General features: G+C 48.0%; 1 protein-coding gene across 4 annotated transcripts in view; it reads right to left on the reverse strand.

Annotated features, from left to right (window-relative positions):
* LOC115531332 (SRC kinase signaling inhibitor 1) overlaps positions 1 to 20,695 on the reverse strand; it is a 33,119-nt gene extending 12,424 nt beyond the window's left edge. For all 4 annotated transcript variants that reach the window (XM_030340525.1, XM_030340526.1, XM_030340524.1 and 1 more), the window contains exons 1-8: positions 20,400 to 20,695; positions 14,631 to 14,657; positions 6,876 to 7,077; positions 6,272 to 6,401; positions 5,283 to 5,448; positions 1,187 to 2,163; positions 865 to 954; positions 260 to 300 (exon numbers count right to left, since the gene is read on the reverse strand). In XM_030340525.1, coding sequence (XP_030196385.1) covers positions 260 to 300; positions 865 to 954; positions 1,187 to 2,163; positions 5,283 to 5,448; positions 6,272 to 6,401; positions 6,876 to 7,077; positions 14,631 to 14,657; positions 20,400 to 20,675 — 1,909 coding nt within the window. In that variant the 5' untranslated portion in view covers positions 20,676 to 20,695. The remainder of the gene's footprint in view (positions 1 to 259; positions 301 to 864; positions 955 to 1,186; positions 2,164 to 5,282; positions 5,449 to 6,271; positions 6,402 to 6,875; positions 7,078 to 14,630; positions 14,658 to 20,399) is intronic.
* Positions 20,696 to 21,513: the final 818 nt, after the last annotated feature.

The following is a 21,513-nucleotide window of genomic DNA, read 5'->3' on the forward strand; positions in this document are numbered from 1 at the left end:
ACAGCAGCGAAGCAGGAAGCAGCAAACACGCAAAGCAGGAAGTACACTGAGTAGCACTGCGCCAGAGCAGGTGAGCTGATCTCCATGCTACGTAGCTACGTGGCTATGTGCTACGTGGCTACCAAGATATGTATGCTAAGTTGCTACAGGTAATGTCGCTACTTAGCTATCGGGTTATCTGCTACATGTTACCTAGCCACTTGTTACACAGCCCTGTAGCTACATGGCTAAAAGCAGTGAGTTTTGGGTAAATATTTACCGTCAGCCGCAGAGTCCTCGCTGGCCGTCTCCACCTTCTCCCTGAAACAGACAAATATTATACGATATTAAAGAGCTAACAAGAATTGACGATATCAGTGTGTTTTTGGGTGTGTCTGTGTGTGTGTGTGTGTGTGTGTGTGTGTGTATGTGTGTGTGTGTGTGTGTGTGTGTGTGTGTCTGTGTGTCTGTGTGTCTGTGTGTCTGTGTGTGTGTGTGTGTGTGTCTGTGTGTGTATGTGTGTGTGTGTGTCTGTGTGTGTATGTGTGTGCGTTTTGTGTGTGTGTGTGTGTGTGTGTATGTGTGTGTGTGTGTCTGTGTGTGTGTGTGTCTGTGTGTGTGCGTTTGTGTGTGTCTGTGTGTGTGTGTGTGTGTGTGTGTGTGTGTGTGTGTGTGTGTGTGTGTGTGTGTGTGTGTGTGTGTGTGTGTGTGTGTGTATGTGTGTGTGTGTGTATGTGTGTGCGTTTGTGTGTGTGTGTGTGTGTATGTGTGTGTGTGTGTGTCTGTGTGTGTGTGTCTGTGTGTGTGCGTTTGTGTGTGTCTGTGTGTGTGTGTACGTGTGTGTGTGTGTGTCTGTGTGTGTGTGTGTGTGTGTGTGTGTCTTACTTGCTCTCCTGATCGGGTCCTCTGCTCAGAACGCTCTTCAACAGTCCAGTCAGGCTGGCAATCTGCTTCTCCATCACCTCCATACGCTCCCTGACAAACACACACACACACACACACACACACACACACACACACACACACACACGCGCACACACACACACACACACACATACAGTATGTCACCATCATGTATTATGTATATATACGTGATGTGTATACATGATACATGTATCATATATTATGTATATGATATGTATACCTAATTATGGACACAGAGCTACAACATGTAGACAACGTGTAGACAAAACGCGTAGAAGCTGACCTGGTCTCCGTCTCGGTGCGCAGCAGCGGGGAGCTGAAGGCGCCGGGCCCCCCCGCGTCTCCCCCGGGGCCCCCCATCAGACACAGCTGCTCGGGTCCCAGACTCAACCCGGGCCCCAGGCTCAGCCCCGGGCCCCTGACCTTGGAGCCCTGGTCGAACACGCCGCCCGAGCTGGGCGGGGCCTCCCCCCTCCGCAGACCCTGGCGGCCCGGGGACCCCCGGCCCGGCAGCGTGCCCCCCCCGTACGGCTCCCTGAGGTCGGGCATCTTCTGCGGCGAGGCGGGGGGCGGGACCCGGAAGCCCGCCGCCAGCATGGAGGCGGCGTAGGTGTCGCCGTACAGCGGGCCTCCCGGCCTGTAGAGGGCGCTCTCCATCAGCTCCCCCTGCAGCGCCGCCGCCGAGTAGGAGGTGAGGGAGCGCACCGAGCCGGCGGGGGGGCCGCCCCCCCCTCCCCCTCCCCCCCGGCGGTACAGCGAGCCGTACGGGTCGGCCCGCACCACAGGAAGTTGCGAGTGCGGGTTCCCTGCGTGGCCGAGGCGGCCAGGGTCGGGCCCCAGGGAGTAGGGGTCTGCGTAGATGGCTCCGCCCCCTCCTCCTCCTCGCTCCTCCCCCCGCAGGAGCATCATGCCCCGGGAGCCGCCGCCCACCTCCTCGTCGGGCTTGACGTCGCGGCGCTCCAGGATGGCGCTGGGGGAGGGGCAGAAGGCGGGCTGGGGGTGGAGGGGGGAGGCGTGGTGGGAGTGGGAGTGGGGGGCGTGGGGGTGAGGCAGCGAGTGGGTGTGGTGGTGGGCGGGGCCCGCGTAGGAGGAGGGGCGGTTCCCCCCTCCCCCTCCCCCGCTGCTGTACAGGAGGCGGGCCCGGGCCGGGGAGCCCTGCGGGGGGGAGGCGGAGGCGGGGTTAGTGTGTGGGGCGGAGATGGGGGCGGTGCTTAGCCGGCGGCCGGGCGGAGAGTCTTGAGGGGCGTACACCATCTCCCTCTGTGGGGGGAGGAGGAAGCACACACACACACACACACACACACACACACACACACACACACACACACACACACACACACACACACACACACACACACACACACACACACACACACACACACACACACACACACAGGTCAGCATGACGCTACACTCAACCCCCTGGTTCTATTCCTGGTTCATGCTTGATGCTGCTTTAGCGCGATGCTAGCCAGACGGCTAGAAGAGTTTAACCTTGACCGCTTTGGCTCCATTCTAGGAAATTGGCAGAGATTATTGTGTTTGTTTGGGAGTTAACTGATTGCCGTCCTGCTTGCTCAACACTAGAGCAGAGTTTAACTCTGATTATGTAAACCTTTAACTGAGTAGTGTAATCTACAACTCTCCAATTACTTCCCAGGATTAACCCAGAATCAATAAAAAGTACTTAACATTTGACCCTGAAGGGTAAAGAAATGTGATATGATGAAGAGAATAGATAGATAGAGGTAGAGAAAGAGAGAGAAGATATACAGAAAGGAGAGGGAGACCGAGGGAGAGAGACAGAGGAAGAGAAAAGAGAATGAGAGAAAACAGAGCGAGATAGAAGAGAAAATACTAGAGAAGGCAGAGATACAGAAGACTGTAACCCCCTCTGGCAAGATAAGCGGCTATTTCTCCATAATCACCCTCCAGTCTTTTACAAAAGCCCCTTATACACTCATGACATCATCTGCCGGCTTGTCTCTTAGCAACCGTCGCCGGGGGCCTACAGCAGCATCTCCTGTCTGTGTAGTCAGAGGATGTCCTTTCCAGGTAGTTCTGGTCCTGATGCTGCTGAATTAATATCCCTCTCAAGAGACCCTTCACCCTCTCCTCTCAGCCAATCCCAACGCACCAGCCCCTCATCTCAGCCAATCACAACACACCAGCCCCTCCTCTCATTAAATTAGAAGCCAGGACGAACTGATGCTACCACTGTCAGGAGACAATTTATATATAATATATATCAATCTGAACACACACACGCACAAATTATTGTACACACACACTGCCACATGTGAAGGCCTGTGTACATGAGTGTGTGTGACCTGACCGCCACATGTGACGGGTGTGTGTCAAGGTAAGCCGTTGATGAGGCAGTAAAACACAAGCTGACGGCCGCTCGTGACACCTGCACCAGATGTGCACAGAGACAGAGATGAGATAGATGACCTCCAGAGCTCAGTAGACAGCTGCAAATCATACACACACACACACACACACACACACACACACACACACACACACACACACACACACACACACACACACACACACACACACACACACACACACACACACACACAATTCCATACACACAAAGACTGATGAACACACACACATACACACACACAGACAAACCCATACACATACAATCACACACACTGAAAAACAAACACAGACACAGACACACACATCAATAATGCACACACAAACACAGATAAATGCACAGACATGCAGACAAACACATGCACACACACACATACTGAAAACACAGATGCACAGATGCAAACACACACACAAACACACACACACACACACACACACACACACACACACACACACACACACACACACACACACACACACACACACACACACACACACACACACACACACAATGGCCACAGGAAGACAGTGAGGGCTTCTATACCTCCACTGATCCCTCCATCCATCTCCACTATGAAGCATCACAACGAAATAAAGAAGACGACACAGCTACAACACAGCTACAACACAGCTACAACACAGCTACAACACAGCTACAACACAGCTACAACACAGCCCAATAGGTGAGTGAGACAAACCAGGGCAGGGTAAACACAAACCCAGTCGACGCTAGAGGCATAAACAGAGACGTACGTACGGAGGTCAGAATGGAAGGAGACGTATGGATGGAGGTTAGTATGGAACAGAGACGTATGGATGGAGGTTAGTATGGAACAGAGATGTATGGATGGAGGTTAGTATGGATGGAGGTTAGTATGGAACAGAGACGTATGGATGGAGGTTAGTATGGAACAGAGACGTATGGATGGAGGTTAGTATGGAACAGAGACGTATGGATGGAGGTTAGTATGGAACAGAGACGTATGGATGGAGGTTAGTATGGAACAGAGACGTATGGATGGAGGTTAGTATGGAACAGAGACGTATGGATGGAGGTTAGTATGGAACAGAGACGTATGGATGGAGGTTAGTATGGAACAGAGACGTATGGATGGAGGTTAGTATGGAACAGAGACGTATGGATGGAGGTTAGCATGGACGCAGGTTAGTATGGCCGGAGACACATGGATGCAGTTTGTATGGAAGGAGGTGACACAGCAGGGATCCTGTGGCCTGACGGTGATGTGAAGCGAGCAGCAGCTTATGATGAGCTGAGCCGGGGGGCTGTCCCAGTTGGCGTCCGTGTCAGCTTGGATCACGTCTAGTTACCAGCAAAGTCAAGTGAGTGCTGTTTGCGTTTCCCCTGAATCCCAGTCCCGGTCTCATAGGGCCTCAACACACAACACATTATACAACCCCCCCCCCCCCCCTCCCAACCCTCAGCGGTCTGACAACCTCCTGTAATTATCGAGGAAGAAACCTTGAGAAGGGACACAGAAGAGGGATCCCTCTTTCCGAGGACAAGTATGAGTGCAATGGGTACCAAGCACAACTGTTTAAATAACAAGCAAAACTGTTTAAGTAAAATTAGGTTGTAAGAAAGTCAATAAGTGATGTCATAACTCATAAGCATAAGACACACATTTAAGCTCTTGGTATCTGGGGAATAATGATTTCCATAATTGTTTGTTTGGTTTTTAAATCAGAAGGAGGTCTGAGTGGAATCCTCGACACTTATATGACATCATAGCATTACCATCAACAATACAAGTTTTAAACAAAAGAAGGTATTGATTGAGTATTGTGTGGTCTTCAAACTAAGGGCTGTGACATTACAATTTAAAAAAAAATCTATATATCTATTCTATTATCTATTATTTGTCATTATATATGCAGACTGCAAGGGTCGATCCCCTGGGTCAGATAAGCGAGTAGCATCTGGGAGAGTCTCCCCAGGGACAGGAAACAGGAAGTGATGCGCGTAGTACCCTTATGTCCCCGTTGGAGATGTGGGGGCTGGCCTGGTAGGAGCCGTAGACGGGCTCCTTGCAGTAGATCTTGATGACGCAGCGGTCCTGGACGTCGCGCGGGTCCTCCAGCTCGTAGAACACGTTCCGCGTCTCGTCCTTGATGAGCAGCGCCGTGCTGGGACACCTGGACACCAACGTACACGCCGTACGTCAGTGGAGCACAGTAGTACTGCAGTACCGTGGCAGTACACAGACAGTAGAGCACAGTAGTATTGCAGTACTGTGGTAGTACAGAGAGAGCTGCCTCTATAATGCAGGACGGACGGTACTGGAGCATTACACGTAGTAGTGAATAATGTAGGACAGACCATAATGTAGCATTACACGTAGTAGTGAATAATGTAGGACAGACCATAATGTAGCATTACACGTAGTAGTGAATAATGTAGGACAGACCATAATGTAGCATTACATGTAGTAGTGAATAATGTAGGACAGACCATAATTTAGCATTACATGTAGTAGTAGGGAATAATGTAGGACAGACCATAATGTAGCATTACATGTAGTAGTGAATAATGCAGGACAGATCATAATGTAGCATTACACGTAGTAGTGAATAATGTAGGACAGACCATAATGTAGCATTACACGTAGTAGTGAATAATGCAGGACAGACCATAATGTAGCATTACACGTAGTAGTGAATAATGTAGGACAGACCATAATGTAGCATTACATGTAGTAGTGAATAATGCAGGACAGACCATAATGTAGCATTACATGTAGTAGTGAATAATGTAGGACAGACCATAATGTAGCGTTACATATAGTACTGACTACTGCAGGACAGTCCAGAGAGGTGTATTAGCATTAGTACTAGTATTAGTAGAAATAAAACAATTATTATTGTAAACGTGGTCACTGGGTCAGTGGGGGAACATGTGCACTGTTATAGCATCAGTCCTATTAGTGGTAGAGTAGTAGTACAGCAGTGTAAGCATTACCTCAGCATGGCCATAGTGAGCCTCTGGGGGAACATGTGCACGATGAGAGCCCTCAGTGTGTCCAGGGAGGTGAGCTCATGGGTCAGGTGGACCCGCCGGGTCTCCTCCCCCAGCTGGAGGAACAGGACGCCTGCAGACAGAGAGCAGTTCACTAGGACTAGGAGGGTTACCTGCAGAAAGAGAGCAGTTCACTAGGACGAGGAGGGCTGTTAAACCAGGACGCCTGCAGACAGAGAGCAGCTCAATAGTACTAGGAGGACTGATTAACTAGGAAACCTGCAGAGAGAGAGCAGCTCACTAGTACTATGAAGACTGTTTAACCAGGAAACCTGCAGACAGAGAGCAGCTCACTAGTACTATGAGGAATATAGAACTAGAATACCTGTATACAGAGAGTGAGAGAGAGAGCGACACACAGAGTAGTTGACCTCTAGGATATAGGAGTATTTAACTACTACTAGGATTTAGCAGTAATTGAACTAGTACTAGGATAGTCCTAGTCCAGCCCGGCCAGCAACTGGTCTGGCTCTTACCTGGGGCCCGGAGCTTGGCCTGGCTGGAGGAGCGGGATAGGGGCCTCTAGGGGCCTCTAGGTGGGTCTTACCTGGGGCCCGGAGCTTGGCCTGGCTGGAGGAGCGGGCCAGGGGCAGGCTCTGCCTCAGGCGGTTCATGCGGTTGAACCCCAGGGGGACGTCCCCCTCCGACATGGTCTCCTGGCTCCTGGCCGTCACTAGGGGCGTCCGGCTGGCCTGGTGGCCCGGCGTGGGCTGGGCGGTGTTGGGGCGCGCGAGGCGGGGCGTGCGGGACTGTGGAACACATAAGAGGAGGAGAGAGAGAGAGAGAGAGAGAGAGAGAGAGAGAGAGAGAGAGAGAGAGAGAGAGAGAGAGAGAGAGAGAGAGAGAGAGAGTCATGTATTATTAAGAGTAAGTGACCACCAACGACAAAACATTTTCAACGGGGATTCCAGGCAGAGACTCATAGAAGAGTAGGAAGTGAAAAGTTTATCCGCACTCACCTCCAACGCTCACACCTCAAGGGCGGGCGAACAGGGAGATGAAGCGCCTAAAATAACGCCAGACACCGGCGAAATGATATGTACATGGATAAATCCTCCTACACCCATCACACTACAGCACTACACAGCTACCCTCCCTGAGTCCCGCTGAAGTGTTGGACGGAGAAATGATTAGCATTGGCAGGACGCCAGAGAGAGAGAGAGTCGGCTGGTGAAGACTGAGAGAGGGAGAGAGAGAGAGAGAGAGAGAGAGAGAGAGAGAGAGAGAGAGAGAGAGAGAGAGAGAGAGAGAGAGAGAGAGAGAGAGAGAGAGAGAGAAAGAGAGAGAGAGAGAGAGAGAGAGAGAGAGAGAGAGAGACAGAGAGAGAGAGAGAGACAGAGAGAGAGAGAGAGAGAGAGAGAGAGAGAGAGAGAGAGAGAGAGAGAGAGAGGGAGCGCTATCCTGCGACACGACTCAGTTGTTAGACGGGGAACAGACCCGCAAGGTTTCTCTCTACCTTAAGATTCAGGGAAAAATACTTTCAAAGGCTTTCATCTTTGTGAATCAAGGCACGTCCCGGCAGCACGGAGATTGTGAAAATATGTAGACAAAGACAATTGGAGTCGTCGTAGCCCTTTATAAAAAATGTGCCATCGCAGACTCTGAAGTGCTCCTGCGGTTGGCAACTGTAATTCTGACACATTTTATTTGCGAAAAATAGTTATTGTGAAACCAGCAGAGCTCGTTAGGATAGTTTTATCTACCCGCTCAGTCCTTTAAAAAGCTGAAAAATAAATGAAACTGGTGTAAAATGACAACACAAAAGCTGACATACAGAGACACTAAAAAGTTCAAATGTTTAAAATGATGACACACCTCTGGACTAAAAGAAGAAGAAACAAAAGAAAGTTATGTCTTGAGATTTTGTTTGAAGACACAGAAATATGGACAAGTCATCCAATAAAACGCATCCCAAGGTTAAATAAGCACATAATGCTTCCTCAGGTGGTAGATAATGGAGTTCTGAAGTGTTATGTGCTTGTAACACGGAACTGTTCATCTTGTAAATTACAGCTGGGTGTGTGTTTAGAGCCCGCCAGAGCCTGCTAGTGGCCATCAGGTGACTAAAGAACAAACTAAACAAGACAAATGGACTGGCTTAGCATCAGCCATTCCAGGCTCTCTGTGAAACGCAGAAGGCCAGTCATATCTCACATGTGATAGTCACCTACTGTGGCTGTAATGGGGACCTAACTTGAGCCCAGAGTCTCCAGGAAGCTAATGAACTCGATGAACTGATATTTTCCAACGACTCGTGCAAGAAGCTCTCTGTGTGAGCCGTTCTCACTGCCCAGCGCTGGCTCATGTAGCCTAAGTTAGCCTAGGCTAGAGCTGACTCACCTTGTCTATACTAGCCTCAGGTAGCATAGCTTAGCGCCTACTTTCTTTGCCTAGCACTGGCACACCCAGGTTAGTTCAGCCTAACGTTCCCTAGATTAGCGCCGACTCACCTAGCCTAGTTTAGCCTAGGACAGGCTAACCATTCCTAGCCTAGCCTAGTCCAGCCTGATGCTGGCTTGCCTTGCCTAGCCTGGCCCAGCAGTGTTTCACCTGGCACAACACACACACATACACAGAAGCAAACACCCAAACCCAAGACACTGTCACACACACTAACACCGTCTAAACATCCCTCTGTCTCTAATCCAAGTGAGACAACAGTCCGACTGACAGCTGTCCAACAGAGAACACATGTGAACACCCCATCTTAGAAGTGGTGGTGGACTACAGAGTGATGTTGCTGTCGCGATGGAGAAGTTGAGGTTATCATAGTGACAGAACTGTTGCTATGGGGACACGAGGGTTATCATAGTGACAATGCTGTTGCTATGGGGACGTGACGGTGACAGTGCTGCCATAGGGACGCGTTGATTGTCATATTGATAGTGTTGTTGCCATACCGATGGTGATAGAGCCACTGTGGTGAGGGTAAACGGAGGAGCGTGTGACAGATTAAGTCTTATCTCTCTCCTATCGGTGTCTCTTCCTCCTAACAGAAGTGTTTTATAGCCGCTGTCTAGAGGCGGCCAAGCTATTTCCTCATCGTAACGCCCAATAAACCCTTCCTCTCCTCCTCCTCCTCCCTCCCGTTCATCCTCCACTAACTCTAACACCGTGTCCCAGGGCTGGTCGTAGCTGGAGTCATTTAGCATTCCACCAGGCACCAGAGACTTGGCCAAAGCCGGCCTATAAACACTAATATAATGGTAATGTAATATATACATATATGACGGTAATATAGAACACATTCACTACCTATATAACCTTCTGATGAATAGCCTTGGTTTAAATCCATATACCGAATAGGGACGGTATACCTTGGTGTTTACTTCTATTCATCCTTGCATATGACGACTGATAAAACAGTATTACCCCCGGCTTTCTGAAGAGAGTAACTGGCAGGAGATAGCCTGACTCTATTTCTGTAAAGTTTAACGGGAAGCATCCTGGGTTTTCAAGGTGGTTTTCGACACCGCTGATTAAACAGCTGAGACGTTTTGGGTGGAAGGAATTATTTGCTTGTGGACAATTTATTCAGAATGGTGGTGGTTTGTGTTTTCCACCTCTGAGACGCTCCACTAATCCTGTTAAACATTATTCGTCCTTTGGAAGGAAAGACACTTGATGCATAAAACATAAATTCCTAAAATCCTTTTGGTGTAAGTATTCTCTTTTTTAAACAGAGCTGCATCGGCGTGTTCTTATGAACTAATATCCACAGAAATATCCAGGGAAAATAATACCTTAAACAACCCAGAAAAATATGAAACTATGAAAAAAAATATTTATATATATAAGAGAGGGGAGAGTGGTTCTGAATTACTCCTTGTTAGGCTTACAGCTGGGAGCCCAAGGTGAGACACACCTTGTGTTAAAATAAAGGCATTATAATTTTTTATGATGAATCACCATACCTGTAGTTCCAACATCTGGACCCAGAAGAAACTCCTTCTCATTTACTCTTCTGGTTCGTTTGACTACTCCCTAACCAGCTTTGATCCTGATTTCATCATTATGAATAATTCAGTTTCTTAGCTAGGTCAACCAAACCGCTCTAAGGCTAGCTGGCTGCTCTGGCCCCTCTCATTGAGCTGCCCAGCGGTCGTCCAGATTTAAATGTAAAACCCCGTCTGGATCGCCGCGGTCGGCGGACAGGACTGCTAGTGATTGATAAGACAGCTGTGGTCCAGTTGCCACATTCCATTCCGGTGAGAACGGTAATCCTCAGATTAGCTGCATTCCCAGCTAGCTAATCCGTTCCTCCATTCTACACGTTTGATTTTTGTAAACGTTAAGTTACGATAATAATGGCATTAACACAATAACCGCTAGTGAATGCTGGATCATGTGACCACTATGTTAAGGGGGATTTTTTTTTTTTTATTATTAAACGCAATTACAACCACACAACAAGGCAATTACAGCAGGCTTGCCCTTGTGTGTGTGTGTGTTCATATGTTTTTGCGGTGTGTGCGTGTGCGTGTGCTTGTGCGTGTCCATGTGCGTGTGTGTGTGTGTGTCAGCGTGTGTGCGTGACAGCGTGTATACGTGTGTTTGTGCACGCATTTGTGCGTATCTACATAGGACTGTATAATAAATGTCTTTCTGTCTGAGAAGGTCCTGGGGGCTAATTTGTAGCCCGCTAGGCGAAAGATCGCTGCCAAATAAAAGCACCCTGGTGCCAGTAAGTGGTTCTGGATGCACGCCCCAGTCCAACCATGGTTGGCAAGGCCAGGACAGAGCTGCAGGGCATATTCTATACTCTGTGTTCTGCAGCTGAGGTTTAGGGAATAGAGATTTCCCTATCACCTGCCAGCCAGCACTTCCACAACAAAAGCAGACGTCTCCGCGGTTTATCGTTGAGCTAGCTCAGCGGGATATGGCACACAGTGCACAGAACCGGGGGGGATTCTGTTTGAAATGGAGAACTGCCCGCTTGTGACAAACCAGAGATCTGTTTCATACTCCAAGCACTAACTCAACTCATTTGAAACCTTTTAACTTGCATCCTGCTGTCTTGAGGTGCACAAATACCCAGCTGGTTAACCATTCACTACCATTTATTATTTAGATGCTTATATTTAAAGAGACTTTGAGATACATCGGGACAGGTAGCGGGCAGGGGGCGTCTTATTGAAGGTAGGCTTTCGACATTCAGGGTTCGAACCCTGAACCTTTCGGCTTGGAGTCAAACACCCTAACTAGTGGATAACGTTGTGTTCCTGCTTCGCCAACCACTAAGCCAACAAGCTACCCAAATCTGAGATCTGCTGTGTTTTGTCCATCAAGAATAATGGCTGACTTTTTAAATGTCAATGAGCAGAAAATAATGTGAATATCGGGGGCATAATGGCGTAATCTCTGAGGCAGGCTCCCTGCCAATGTCTTACTGTACAGAAAGAGCGAGAGAGGCAAAACGGCGAAAGATAAAGACCCGTTATTATTTTGCTGCAAAGAACCGAGATACGCCAAATACAGACATTATTTTATCTACATAAGCCAGTCCGAAGAACTGAAGAAGTGAGGGAGTGTGGAAAGTGTGGAGAGAGAGAGAAGAGAGAAGAGAGAAGGAAGAAGAGAGAGAGAGAGAGAGAGAGAGAGAGAGAGAGAGAGAGAGAGAGAGAGAGAGAGAGAGAGAGAGAGAGAGAGAGAGAGAGAGAGAGAGAGAGAAGAGAGAAAAAGATATGGTAGGAGAGAGTGGGGACGGTAAGATGGAGCTAGCACTTGAAACCACACAGCTTCCCCAGAAAACGGTTGAAACACGCAGACAAAGCTGTGTTTGAAGATGGTAGGATGTGGGGTGTCCTGGAGTGTGTGTGTGTGTGTGTGTGTGTGTGTGTGTGTGTGTGTGTGTGTGTGTGTGTGTGTGTGTGTGTGTGTGTGTGTGTGTGTGTGTGTGTGTGTGTGTGTGTGTGTGTGTGTGTGTGTGTGTGTTGTTGGTCTGTGTTTACATACTAAACACCCACACGGTATAGACAGGGTTTCCATGGCAGTGTGTACAGCCATTAGGTTTTCATGCTAATCTGCCATTCACCCAGTGACACACGCACACGCACACACACATTCAGTGGTACACACATACACATACAGTACACACAGTGACACATGTACATGCATACAGAGACCGACACACACATACACACATGTACAGTGATACAGACATAAATCACACACACGCATACAGCGAACACACACACACACACCTTTTTTTTTTGTTTTTGTTTTATTTATTTCTTATTGCTTATGTTTATTTATTTTTACACAATGTCTTGTTTTTTTTGTTTTTTTTTTTAAATAATGTATGATGACTATATGCTCTGTAAGGTGACCTTGGGTGTCTTGAAAGGCGCCTCTAAATTAAATGTATTATTATTTATTATTACCTACAGTGATTGAGGTGGGCAGGAGGTGAAGGACGGTGGGGAGACGGAGGTGAAGGGAGGGAGGGGGGGTAGAGTTGGAGAGGAGATGGGGGGGTGTAAATGTGACACTAGCAAAGCAGATATGAAGCAAGCGCAGGCTAAAGCTAGTCCACGTTACGGGATCGATGGATATGCTAAGAGAATAAATACTGAGGGATGGATGTCAGCCGCTATCTGACTACTTACGGTCAGCTATGAGAGCTGATAGTGCTATAACGATCCCCTGCTGTACTGGAACAATAAATATCAATCACACTGCAACCAAATATCAGCCAAACTTCAACAAAATAGAGCTGAAAATACGGTGCTATCTGTCGTTACACGTATTTGACATTTAATTAATGCTTGCTTTAATCTGATCGATTAATCATCTTAACCTAACATTAGCGCTGACAGCATTAGCAGTAGCAGTCATGCTGATATTGTCCGCTGGAGTGATGTGCCACGCTAAGTGCTAGTTTATAGCATGATGCTGTAGGCAGCTTAGAGTAGGTGACCCTCTGAGCTAATTATGCTAACATGTTTCTTCTGGTGCGTGTATAACCACACGTACATAACACACTCCTCTGGCATGTTTGACACACAACTCATGAACGCCAGCAAGAAAACACAACACGGAAAGATAAATATGCCCGCTTGACTTGGGAATCCTTGTGAATTGGTCGCCTTTCCCTATAGTCCAATGGGCTAAGACACAGCAGAATTGCTGGTGGAATGAAAGAGGAGCAGAGTTCCAGTCGCGTGGTGACGATCTCGGAAGGAAGCAACATTTGCCAGCAATACTCTGCCAGCATCAGTGCCAGCCCGCCCGTCACTGCCGGGAACGGTATCCCCAACTTAAATCTGCTTCAAAAACCCTCCAATGTATTAAGAAGTGGTATTATAATTTGCAGTGAACACCCCCAACACACAGCCTTAGGCCAACCCTTGACCAGTTCTGAGCGACACAAGGCCTGATAGTGCGGAGCAACATGGACACCACACAGAGATCAGCGGGCATGAAGATCATAGAGACTAACAAGGGGAACCTTGAAGCTTGGTTGTTTTCTAACACAAGCAGCACTGCCTCACATGCATGCAGAGAAAAATTGCGGCCCGCAACATCATCACTGTTTCCACAACAACAGTTCTTTCCCGAAAAGGTTGGACCATTGCTGCGATGGATTGGACTCAAATAGAGACACACAGACTGAAGTAACAAACACAGATAAGTAGACGAAAGCCACACTGAAACGCAGACACACAGAATAAAGCCACAGTAAAACACAGAATACAGATAAAAGCAACACTCATTAACAGATACACAGAGTAAAGCAACACTTTACAGGTAAACAAACTACAGCAAAACTTAAACACAGATGTACAGACTAAAGCAACAAACACAGATATACAGACTAAAGCAAGACTCAAACGGCTATTACCTGACAAAAGAAGACTTTTTAAACCCACAAAAACGTATTTAAGCAACACTCAAACACAGGTAGACAAACTACAGCAACACTCAAACACAGTTGTAAAGACTAAAGCAACAAACACAAATAAACAGACTAATCCAACAATTAAAAATAGATAGTAGAGATTAAAGCAACAAACATTGATAAACAGAAGCAACACTCAAACACAGATAAACAGACTAAACTTTCACTCAGACACAGATACAAAGACTAAAGCAACACTCAAACACAGATAAACAGACTGAAGCAACACTCTAACATAGATACAGAATATAGAAAGGCTTAAACCAGATACACAGACTAAAGCAATGCTTGAACACAGATAAATATATTATACCCACAGTACAACAATGACATAGAAACGATAGAAACACTTCACAAACAAAATACACAAGTAACAGTTAAACACACATGACTCCTACTGACCTTGAAACTCCAGTAGTTTGGTTGTTGCTAAGGGAGGAACGACAGAGCACAGAAGAATGAGGAGAGAGAGAGAGAGAGAGAGAGAGAGAGAGAGAGAGAGAGAGAGAGAGAGAGAGAGAGAGAGAGAGAGAGAGAGAGAGAGAGAGAGAGAGCGAGAGCGAGAGCGAGAGAGAGAGATGAGAGGGAGAGAGAGAGAGAGAGAGAGAGAGAGAGAGAGAGAGAGAGAGAGAGAGAGCGAGAGCAAGAGCGAGAGCGAGAGAGAGAGAGAGAGAGAGAGGGAGAGAGAGGTGTTAAGACATTTTCCCAGCATTCCATTGCACATCCATCTCACTGTAACAGGTGAGGAGGGGGGAGACAGGGTGAGGGCAAGAGCTGGAGGAGGAGAGGGGAGGGGAAGGAGTGAGGGGGAGAGGTGCGAGGGCGGAGGTTTGAGTAGGGGGTAGAGGGAGGGGGGGGGGGGGGGGAAGCGAAGGGAGAGTTGAGGAGGGAATGAGGGGGGAGGAGGACAGGGCAAGAGCGGAAGTGTAGGGGAAGAGGGGTAACAGGGGAAGGGTGAGCAGGGGGGAAGGGGGAGGTGGGAGGAGGAGGAGCGGAGCAGCAGGAGTGAGTGGGATAAGTCTTGCTGCATGAATCATTCAAAATTATTATGCAAATATTATTATTTTAGTAGAGCCTTAGAAGGGTGTCTGTTTTAAAGCTCCAGTAACAAAACAACACTTTCCCGTGAATACCGCCTGAAAAAAACAGATATGAAAAAACTAATAGACATCGTAGACATACTGTATTGAATGACAGAAATTAACTCAATACGTTTGTAAATCAATCAACCAGTAAAGCGTCAGAATAGTATATGAATTAAATAAATAAAATAATAATATTGTGCTACACTGTGACATGCATATTATGTTGGTGATGGCCAGAGGCTCCTATCTCTGGCTAACAGGCTATTAATTGCTTGTAATTGCTTTCCTGTTAATCAACCAATTAATCAAATGTTTACAGTGAGCTGACGAGGCCCAACTCCCAGGAAACATTGCGATTCAAGTCCTCTCTCTCTCTCTCTCTCTCTCTCTCTCTCTCTCTCTCTCTCTCTCTCTCTCTCTCTCTCTCTCTCTCTCTCTCTCTCTCTCTCTCTCTCTCTCTCTCTCTCTCTCTCTCAAAAAAGTTAAATAAGTTAAAGAAATCTCTCTCTCACCCTCCCTCTTTCTTCCTTCCTCCCCCTCTCTCTTACTGACACCAGTTTAATGGTTTCCCGGCGAGGGATTACATAAATGTTCAGTCACTGGATTTGGACTCCATCTGGGTGGCAGCCAGATAGCTAGCCAGCTAGCTATCATGCTCTTATCCGGCCAATCATGCTCAATCTAGGATTGATCCTAGCCATCCAGCAGCTAACGGACCCCTGAAGCAGCTAATTACACAGTTGATGGCACCATAATGTAGTTAACCAGCTAAGAAGAAGCTTAAAGTTAAAGGCTAAAAGCTGCAGAAAACAAGATTTTTCCATAAGGGACTTGGAAAAGTTTGAAGCCGTTTAGATTGAATCAATCCTAGTGAAGGACTGTCAACGGATGTATGAATGCCGCAAACTGCCAAACCAGCAAGAGCGCTAGCTTCCTTAGCCAAAGGAGACTCCATTATTTGCTGTTTCACCAAACTCACAAGGATAATACAATCAACCCAGGAATCATTTCAATTAACCCATCTGGGGGGTCTGAAATGCGCTAGAGGCTACGGCTGTAGTTCTTCAACTTAATTACGGAAGTACTGAATCTAATGATGGGCTAAGTAGCCTACACACTTCCCCTGACCTCCAATTCTGTGACACATGTCCCGCATATCGTAGAGGTACTAATGAAAAGGATTTAGTTATTTAGCAAAGACTTTTGTCCAAAGCTACTTAAAAGTGAATTGTTGTTATTAACAGGACTAACATGCCCTATAGCTCCTAGTGACCACCATAGCTTTATAGCGGCTTGTGTGCATTAAGCAGCCCTTCGAAGACCACATATCTAAGAATTGTTTTTTGTGACTGCACTGTTTCTGCAGCTCTCTGCACTACAGTCGATTCCAGTTACCATTTGGATTGGAGAAAGAGAGAGAAGACAGGCGCAGGGCGTGTTGAAGACCAGGGGGCTTGTGGCCGCCCTGACCCAGATACAGAGCTCAGTGCGGTCTGGAGGACTGGCTCTCAGCTTGGCCCAGTCCTAGGCTCTGCTAGAGTCATCTAGCCTCAGTTAGAATCAGCTAGCCCCGGTTATCCTCAGCTCCTGTTAGCCTCAGCGAGCCATAGTTGGCCTAAGATAGCTCCTGCTCTGTCTATGGGCATAGCCTTCCTAAGGTACCCTCAGCGAGGCTCAACTAACTTAAGCTAAGCTTAGTAATTTTAAGCTAGCATTAGCTTGGTTTAGCAAGCCTTAACAAAGCCCAGACAGCCTTGTTAAAACCAACAAGCTAAAGGGTAATTTTGTTGTTATTATATAAAGACAGGATTCAAGAATAATACAACATGATTTTATCTTTCATAAATGTCAAAGTTCCACAGAGTGCCTGGATGTTACTCCAGCTTATTCACCATCATCTGTGTTTGTGTTTGTGTGTGTGTGTGTGTGTGTGTGTGTGTGTGTGTGTGTGTGTGTGTGTGTGTGTGTGTGTGTGTGTGTGTGTGTGTGTGTGTGTGTGTGTGTGTGTGTGTGTGTGTGTGTGTGTGTGTGTGAAACACATGGGTGGCACATGTGTTGTTACTATGACAACACATTCATTATTTTATTTCTACATTTTTAATTGCTTGTTTGATACCATGCTGAAATTACGACGTTTTAAAGAATATTAATCTTTGCCTCGGCATCATTATCATGAGATTTTGTTATGCCAATAAACCGCCTTGAAATTGATAGACGGAGAGACGCACGCACTATATAGAAAAAAAACGGATATACCCCTTACACTACTCATATGTATATGCTGTATGTATATAAACACATACACAAACACACACAGGCCAACAGGAGGAGAGAGATTAGTTGGGAGAGGGGGAGGGAGAGGGAGAGGAGAGAGGGAAGAGAGTGAGAGGGAGGGAGAGTGAGAGAGAGAAGGAGAAGAGAGAGTGAGGAAGTGGGAGAGAGAGAAAGGGGGAGAGAAGAGTCAGAGAGTGATGGAGAGAAGGAGACGGAGTTAGAGAGTGGAGAAAGAGAAAGGGGGACATGAGAGAGAGAGATATGAGTGATTTGCATGTCAAGTATTTGTGCCGTTCTCGCACAATATAAAACCAACACACGTCTTCCTCACACGTGTATGAACACACAACACACTACCAACACATTTGAATACACACTACACAATATTAACCCGCACGTGACGCAGCCAGGAAAATACACACTGATTCATACAGGACAGTATTATATATTAATATTAGTATTAATATTTACCTCTCTCTCTATATATATATATATATATATATATATAAATATATACGTCATCTTTCAGCCCATAAAAGACTTCACTCCATACTCCACAACAGCATCGCACCTGATACCTTCCCCTACCTAATGCTGCAGCTCCAGCACACACACACTCACGCACACACACGCACACGCACACACACACACACACACACACACACACACACACACATATATGGAGGACCAAGGCATGTGCATGTGAAGAAAACACAATGCATCTCTGCCAGTATTAGAAGCGAAGATGCACATACATGCTGGTCAGATAGTTTAGCAGCATTCCCTCATTTAGCTTCATGTCTCTCAATCTCCCTTTCCCCCCCCCCCCCTCTCTCTCCAACTCTCCCCTCTCTCTTGCTCGCTCTCTCTCCCTCCCTGGTGCCCCCCAACCCCTCCCCTTCCCTCTCTATGTCACCCTTTCCCTTCTCTCTCCCTCTCTCACTCCCTCTCTCCCCCATTATCACGCCCCCCCCCCTCTCTGCCCCCTCTGTCCCTCTCCCACCCCCTCTCTCTCCCCCCCCTCTTCCATCCTCTCTCTCTCTCCATCTCATCCCCTCACCCTCCTCTCTAACCCCCCCCCCCCCCCCCCCCCTCTCGCTCTCTCTCTATTTCTCTCTCCCGCTCTCTCCCGCTCTCTCCCTCTCTCCCTCCTAGCAGGATATCCTGTCACCATCGTGGCGTCTTTAGAGGAGTAAAGGATGCATGTTTTTACCGTCACTCCTCAAGGAGTCTCCTGCCTGGTCCTTCTCGCGCCTCCCTCCTCCTCCTCCTTCTCCATGTTGTCTCTCTCTCCGCTGCAGAGCTCTGAGGATCTCCCTAGCGCGCCGCGGCTACCGTAGTAACGGCTAGCGCGCCTCGGCTACCGTAGTAACGGCAGGCGACTAGCACCTCGCTCTACCCGCGAGCCCCTCCCTCCCCCCTCCTCCCCAAAGTCTATCCCTCTCTCACTCTCTCTCTCTCTCACTGTCTCACCCGCTCTCTCTCTCTCTCTCTCTCTCTCTCTCTCTCTCTCTCTCTCTCTCTCTCTCTCTCTCTTTCTCTGTCTCTCTCTCTCTCACTGTCTCACCCGCTCTCTCTCTCTCTCTCTTTCTCTCTCTCTCTCTCTTTCTCTCTCTCTCTCTCTCAATGTCTCACCCAATCTCTCTCTCTCTCTCTCTCTCTCTCTCTCTCTCTCTCTCTCTCTCTCTCTCTCTCTCTCTCTCTCTCTCTCTCTCTCTCTCTCTCTCTCTCTCTCTCTCTCTCTCTCTCTCTCTCTCTCTCTCTCTCCTGCTTTGCTGCCAAAATGCTGCAGCTTAGATGTCTGCTCACCCCTCTGTCTCTCCCTCTCTCTCTCTCTGTTACTCTCTATCTGCCTCCCAGTCAAACAGTCTCTCTCTCTCCCTGTCTCTGTCTCTCTCTCTCTCTCTTTCTCTCTCTCTCTCTCTGTCTCTCTCTGAACAGTATGTGCTGCTTGCTCTACCTCTGGTTAAGCCACCGCCAACTATATGATATCACTCAGTTGCCTTATATGGAAAGCCCCTGGTTTCCATAGCGACAGTGGACTCCACCTGCCTCTCCTCTCACTCTCTCCTGGTGTAGCTTTATTTTTGCACCTTTGGGTGCTCAAATGAAAGCCGATGTGGTGAGAGGAGAGGAGAGAGACATCGACAGAAGGGAGGGAAAGATAGAGGAGGAGGCAGATGAGGAGGAGGAAGAGGAGGAGGAAGAGGAGGTGGTGGAGGCGGTAGAGTTCCACTCACTTGGACTCATTGATCTTTATCCTTTAAAAGCTTTCTCAGAATGCCTCTCTGCAGTCCTGTTCTCCGCTATAATCACCGCCCACTTATAAAAACAATCGCTTTCCGTCAATGGCTTCCCGTGGAACACCACGTCCTGTTCTCTAGTTGTAGTACCGAGGGTACGATCTGCAAAAAGTCTAAGCAACTTCCATGAATCTCAGACGGAAGCAACAACTGCAATACACCCGTTTAACTACAGGAGTTGATCGTATCCTGTTTTACAGGAGATCAATCGTATCTCAGAGCAGTACTGCTGGACGGGGTGGAACTAGCAGGCATCTGGAGGGCGGAGTGAGGGGCGGAGCTAGCAGGTTAAGTGAGGGGCGGAGCTAGCAGGTTAAGTGAGGGGTGGAGCTAGCAGGTGGAGGGTGGGGTGAGCGGAGGAGGTAGCTTAGGGGTGGAGCTACCAGGTAGAGGTTGGGGTGGTGGTGGAGTTAGCAGAGGGAGGTTGGGGTCATGGCTGGAGAGAGGGGAGGAGAGAAGGGAGGAGAGATGGGGGTGGGCAGAGTGGGGGCGGTCGGGAGAGGGGTTACCTGCTGTCTGGCAGGGGTGGAGAGCTGGGAGGCGGGCGCACTGCAAGGGCTGCTGGGTACTTTGTGCTTGTCCAGGAGGCCATGGCGTTGGCGCTCCGCCTCGGCCGTGTGGGAGGTGCTTAGGGCCTCCAGACTCCGGGCGTTGCCTCGCCGGTCCAGAGACGAGCAGGAGAAGCCCCCGTTGGCGGCGTTGTCGTTGAAACGCCGGGCGCCGCGGCCGCGGTCCGCCAGCGTGTGGTACTCCCGCGGGAACTCGACATCACCCGCTGAAATCATGTGACCTTTTCTCTTCTCACGCCCTGCGGGGGGGACAATTCACTGATCAATACATGATCAAGTTCATAATCATTCCATGATCAGGTTCAGTATCAATACCTGATCAGGATCAGTATCAAAACATGATCAGGATCAGTATCAACACATGATCAGGCTCAGTATCAACACATGATCAGGTTCAGTATCAGTTCATAATCAGGTTCAGTATCAACACATGATCAGGTTCAGTATCAATACATGATCAGGTTCATTATCAATACATGATCAGGTTCAGTATCAATACATGATCAGGTTCAGTATCAATACATGATCCGGTTCAGTATCAGCTCATGCTCAGGTTCAGTATCAATACATGATCAGGTTCAGTATCAATACATGATCAGGTTCAGTATCAGCTCATGCTCAGGTTCAGTATCACCACATGATCAGGCTCAGTACAAACACGTGATAAGGCTCAGTACCAATGTGTTCATTTTAGATCAGCCATTTATCCAGCCTGAACGTATATCGTGTAATAGCTGGCAACCTTCACCTTATAAGAACACAAGATGTCACTGAATATGTCGCTTTTTGAGAATGAACGTTCAGACAGACGCAGAGCCCTAGATCTGGGTGCTGGTGTGGAGCCCCATGCTGTGCACCCAGCGGCGCCCCCACACAGAGGTATTATTCAGGCCTCAGAGTACTCAGTGTTGATAAGGAAGAGGAATATTAAGCAGTCTTCAAGATGTCTTCCCTGTTCGCCTCGCTTCTTTTCTCTCTTTCCCCCCCTCTTTCTCAGCCTTCACTGCAGTATTTGCACACACATCGGTGGACCCACACACATATACGCACGCAC

This window comes from Gadus morhua, chromosome 18 (assembly GCF_902167405.1).
Source record: "Gadus morhua chromosome 18, gadMor3.0, whole genome shotgun sequence".
NCBI classification, from domain to species: domain Eukaryota; kingdom Metazoa; phylum Chordata; class Actinopteri; order Gadiformes; family Gadidae; genus Gadus; species Gadus morhua.